The following is a 5,054-nucleotide window of genomic DNA, read 5'->3' as shown; positions in this document are numbered from 1 at the left end:
GTTGACGCTAAAGATTAAATATTCTTCTCTTGATTTCTATTTCATTTTCGATAATTATAACGAATTGAGCTCGCTACCAGCCATATTAGCTCTGATACTCATATCCATTCATTCATTATATTTCATTTATATGATATCGTTGTTTATTTTTCGTGCAAGAATTAACCTTAAAATCTCAAATAAATAATATTCATCTATGAAAGATCTAACACAGACTATAGTAATCTGTGGTTTTAAGTTTGAATTTCAAATTTCGAGTGATGCCAAATATAAACACAGCAGTTCGGTTCGAATAATCTATGTTCTAACCTAAAATTTTCATTTACAGTTTACACTGTTATTGTTATAAGATATTTGTTATGAAATGAAGCATTTGATTTGTTCCAACTATCTCATAAAAATATTGAAATGCATCAATATTTTTGAAACCATCAGTATGAAAATATGGAAATATGTAAAATATTCTGGCTCTGTAATCAATGGAAAATGTTAGACTCCACTTGTAATCAAATTTGTTGTTAATGTGTACCTACATTATAGCCAACTTTACTACTTAATTCATCTTGATTTTGGCATTGAAAATAAATGAGAAGTATTCAATATAATTATCCACAATAGAATATTTGGTTTCTTTCAACTCACCTGATTTGTTTTCACATTAAAACAATTATGGCCCTCTTGGAAGTATGTCAATCATAAGCTCTTAGGATGAATTTATGGAATAGCAAAAGAATAAAAGTATTCAATCTCAATCACATGAAAATTTGTCTAGTATGTACCTAGTGGTATGTTTCGATGTGTGTGGTATGTTTCGATGTGAGTTAGAATGAGCCGAAGAAGAATACAGTATTGTTCGATAGCAGCAGTCTTTAGTGGGATATTGATTGTTGTCATTATAATGGGACTATTTTGTGAAAACTTTTTTAAACATGGGTTTTATGAATAATCTGGACTTTTCAAAAAGAATGTTGATTTTAGTGAAGTATCTTATTATCAGAGCTGTGCCAAAGCTCAGTGATTTTTAATCAAATCGAGGAGTTGAGGTGAGCTTATTCAAATAACTTCATTTTCAAACTAAGTTGGCTAGTACTTCAATTCTTAAATCTGAGACATGACTTCATAGTAAATATTCATTTCTGTGGTTTTTTTTCCACAATAGAACAGAGTTGCATTCAGCCAAAGTACCCAATTTTTTGAATTTCACAGATAATTTTTTTTTTTTAAGATCAAGTTATTCGAAAACGGCGCTTTGTACGAGAAAATATGAAGAATACTTTTATTTTTCAAATTAGCCAAATATTCTTCAATGAACGTTCAAATTACTATTAAGAGTTGGTTTCTTCGAATTTCTGGTATTTTGATGGTATGTTATGTTCATAACATAGAAACAGAAGAATGTGTATGGAATCTGGTGTTCGGAGAAGATGTATCACATCAAAAAAAAGCTATATTTCAAAAATCATTTCCTTCGATACAACCATTTCCGAGATATAGCCGATAATCACATTTTTTTAACGATTTTCAACAGCCTGTATCTTTTTAACCGGGCCGAATCGGAAAAAATGGTAAAGGAAAAAAGTGTTTCTTTTGACCCCAGGAATCTTGGGTTAAAATATATGTACAAGTCAAAGACTCACCCTGTATATATATATATATATATATAATGGATAAGAATGTTGGGATGTTTCGATCTAGGAAATTCAGTGATACACTTTTATATCATCCATTAGATATATTGCGATCAATAATTTTCTTACGAATTATATATATATATATATATATATATATATATATATATATATATATATATATATATATATATATATATATATATATATATATATATATATATATATATATATATATATATATATATATATATATATATATATATATATATATATATATATATATATATATATATATATATATATATATATATATATATATATATATATATATAGTATATTTCAACCAACAAAGAAAATCATGATTCAAGACGAGACAACCAAACATACACCTCGATTTATATATATATATATATATATATATATATATATATATATATATATATAAATAATATCAGTAACTGTTTAGTTTCCATGCGTTCTACCGTTGTAAAATCTCGCCGAGTTTCCCTTCTTATCTCTTCGTTCCTGATATGTTGCAATCTGGAAACTCTACAAGATCTTATCGAAATGTCCATCTCTAATTTGTCTATGGTCTTTTTTTTTCTGGAAGTTGCCAGCATTCACAGCCATAAGTTAAAATAGATTCTACAACTGTTGTGTAGATTGTTGCCTCTGATATTGAAACCTTTTTTTTTCGTTTCAGTAGCCGTTCAGTTGTTTATAGATAGAGTTGAGTAGGGGTGGAGGAGTCTCGATAGAAATGGCCCCCATTAATTGGGGATCTGCTTAGTGGTTATGTTTGCCTTAGAATGTTAGATGATATCATAGTTCTCCAGTCGCATACTCCAGAAAGTTTATTTTAATTGGGGTCGGATCTTGTATATTCTCAAAATTTAAATATGTATGTCGTAAAAAGATTTACCCAGATTTTTTCCTAATTAGGATGTCTATTAGCTGTTCTTTCGATCCTATTCTTGGGGCATCCTTTCTGCTGTGTAGTAATTTTCAACTCTGTATTTCTCAGAGTAACTAACGCTAAAAGATTACATATATCATGCTGTTACAATCATTACGTGTTCTTCAATTAACGGAAACTCTAGAGCCCGTAAGCAATCAGAGGTCTCCCCAAAGGACGTAGTTAATATCACACAATCTACTTCTACGAAAGATGAAAAAAAACTCCTCTCCTGACCTATCTAGCTGCCGGTATCACTAGGCAACAACAGTACCTAGAAGTGAAGGGAATCCAATATGCTGATGTCATCATCAAAATGACATCACACCGAATAAATAAGTCAAAATCATTATTTTGATCCGTATCTGATAGAACGCTCGAGCTTTTCGGATTCTGAAGAGTTTTTATGTCAAAATAGACGACGTAATATCCCCACCAGACAAATGGAAGCAGGAGTGCCTCAAGGTTCAGTTCTAAGCCCAAAATCAACAACATCTGCATATGCAACGCCCCAAAAAGGTCAAGGAATATGCTAGCTCTATACGCAGATGATAGATGTCATTTACAGAATAGTGATCGCAGCACTAGATGATTTATATATTACAGACGAATGTTTCATTAAGGTGAAAGATTCAAATGAAATGACTAAACCTGCATAGTCAACTGTGCGATTGTATTTTTCTTCCTGTTAATTTCTAGCTGTTTGCGGAACCAATTATCAAATATATTGGGACTGTATGCAAATAAAAAAACAAACAAAAAACAAATAATAATTCAAACTCTATGGATGGCAATCAATGGCATTCAATGTATGAAATTAGTATACTAAGCCCTACCTCATTCAGAGTATGGAACGTACTACGCTGATTGGTCGAAACCGCGAGTATATATATATGTATACGAGGACATTTTCGAGGAATTATCAAAGCCCAACAATCATTTTACTCTCCCATATTCGCGTATTATATTATAATGTCTGGTCGCGGTAAAGGTGGAAAAGTTAAGGGTAAGGCAAAGTCTCGTTCCAACCGAGCTGGATTACAATTTCCAGTTGGTCGTATTCATCGTTTATTACGCAAAGGAAATTATGCTGAACGAGTTGGAGCTGGAGCACCCGTCTATCTAGCCGCTGTTATGGAATATCTAGCCGCCGAAGTTTTGGAATTGGCCGGTAACGCAGCACGTGACAACAAGAAAACCAGAATTATTCCCAGACATCTTCAGCTGGCAATCAGAAACGACGAAGAGTTGAACAAATTGCTATCGGGAGTAACTATCGCTCAAGGTGGTGTTTTACCGAATATCCAAGCCGTCCTCTTGCCAAAGAAGACAGAAAAGAAATCATAAATACAATCTGTATGTGAAACGGCCCTTTTCAGGGCCACAATATTTCCTCATTGAAAAGATTTTTTTATCATCTGATCACTTTGGGTATAATAAAATTGCGACAATTTCACGGTCCTACTGACATTCGTAAGTAGGGTAAATGCTCTGATTTTCGACCAAATTAACAAAAACATCGATTTCGGGTACGACTTTTTCACACATAAACTAATCAAATTTTAAAGGTGTTGATGTTCATCGATTCTTTGGCTAGTTTTAAATAATTTGTCATATAATTTTAAACGTTCTCTTCGCATTCAACCTTCGAAATGTGAAAACAGAAAATCTGAATAACATTCGGGTCACGACCATGCCGCAGAGTTCTCGACCATTTTTTTGTTTGTTTTCGACCACTAATAATAGTGGCCGCTCGCTTCTCGTCTTCACTTAAAAATTTTATATTTATATCAATCAGATGGATTTCAGATGAGGTAATTGAGTAAGAAACACTGGGAACGTAAAAAAATTATTCTGCAAAAGTTTTCATTTTCTATAAGTATTTCAAAATAGGAACTCATATTAAATAATATTATTTGGTTATTTTGTTCTTAATATCTTTTCAGAAACTAATGAGTATATAAAACACCGACCACAAGTGGTCGAGAATTAAGTATAGTATATCCAAAGTCACTTGGAGGAAGCCAGAATATTTCAATTATATGTTCAAGGGTTGTCCAAGTTTCCAGAAATTCCTTTGGGGCCAGTGAATTTATTGCCTAACAATACTTTCGAATAAACCCCCGGTATTTAGCGGATCGCGGTTTCCATTTCAAAGAGACATCTGGCCGAGCGTTTTTATGGACTAGTTCAAGTGGCTTTGTATATACTATACATTCAAATTGGTTCTCGACCGAGAATAAATGAAAGGTAGAATAAGTATGTTTCAACGTTAATTCAGTGGTCGCAAACTAATATTCAAAAAAAAAAACGAACATGATCCAACAGAAATATATCGGTTGAAATAAACAATTATTGAAATTACATATTGGTTGTCGACCACTTTGGTCGAGAAATAAAAGGTAAAAATTTTCCAATACCAGTTCGCGACTGCCGAATAATATACATTTTCCCACAACTGCTATGAA

The 5,054-nt window shown here is 32.3% G+C and overlaps 1 protein-coding gene across 1 annotated transcript; it reads left to right on the top strand.

The window, feature by feature from the left end:
• The first annotated feature begins 3,537 nt into the window (after positions 1–3,537).
• On the top strand, positions 3,538–4,025 carry LOC123683255 (histone H2A). The gene has a single exon (XM_045622180.1). It carries the CDS (start codon positions 3,559–3,561, stop codon positions 3,931–3,933), a length of 375 nt encoding a protein of 124 aa, XP_045478136.1. The 5' UTR covers positions 3,538–3,558; the 3' UTR covers positions 3,934–4,025.
• Positions 4,026–5,054: the final 1,029 nt, after the last annotated feature.

The sequence above is a fragment of the Harmonia axyridis genome, chromosome 6 (assembly GCF_914767665.1).
Source record: "Harmonia axyridis chromosome 6, icHarAxyr1.1, whole genome shotgun sequence".
In the NCBI taxonomy this organism is placed as follows: Eukaryota; Metazoa; Arthropoda; class Insecta; order Coleoptera; family Coccinellidae; genus Harmonia; species Harmonia axyridis.
Note: the sequence above shows the minus strand (reverse complement) of the source record. Positions and strands in the feature narration are given on the sequence as shown.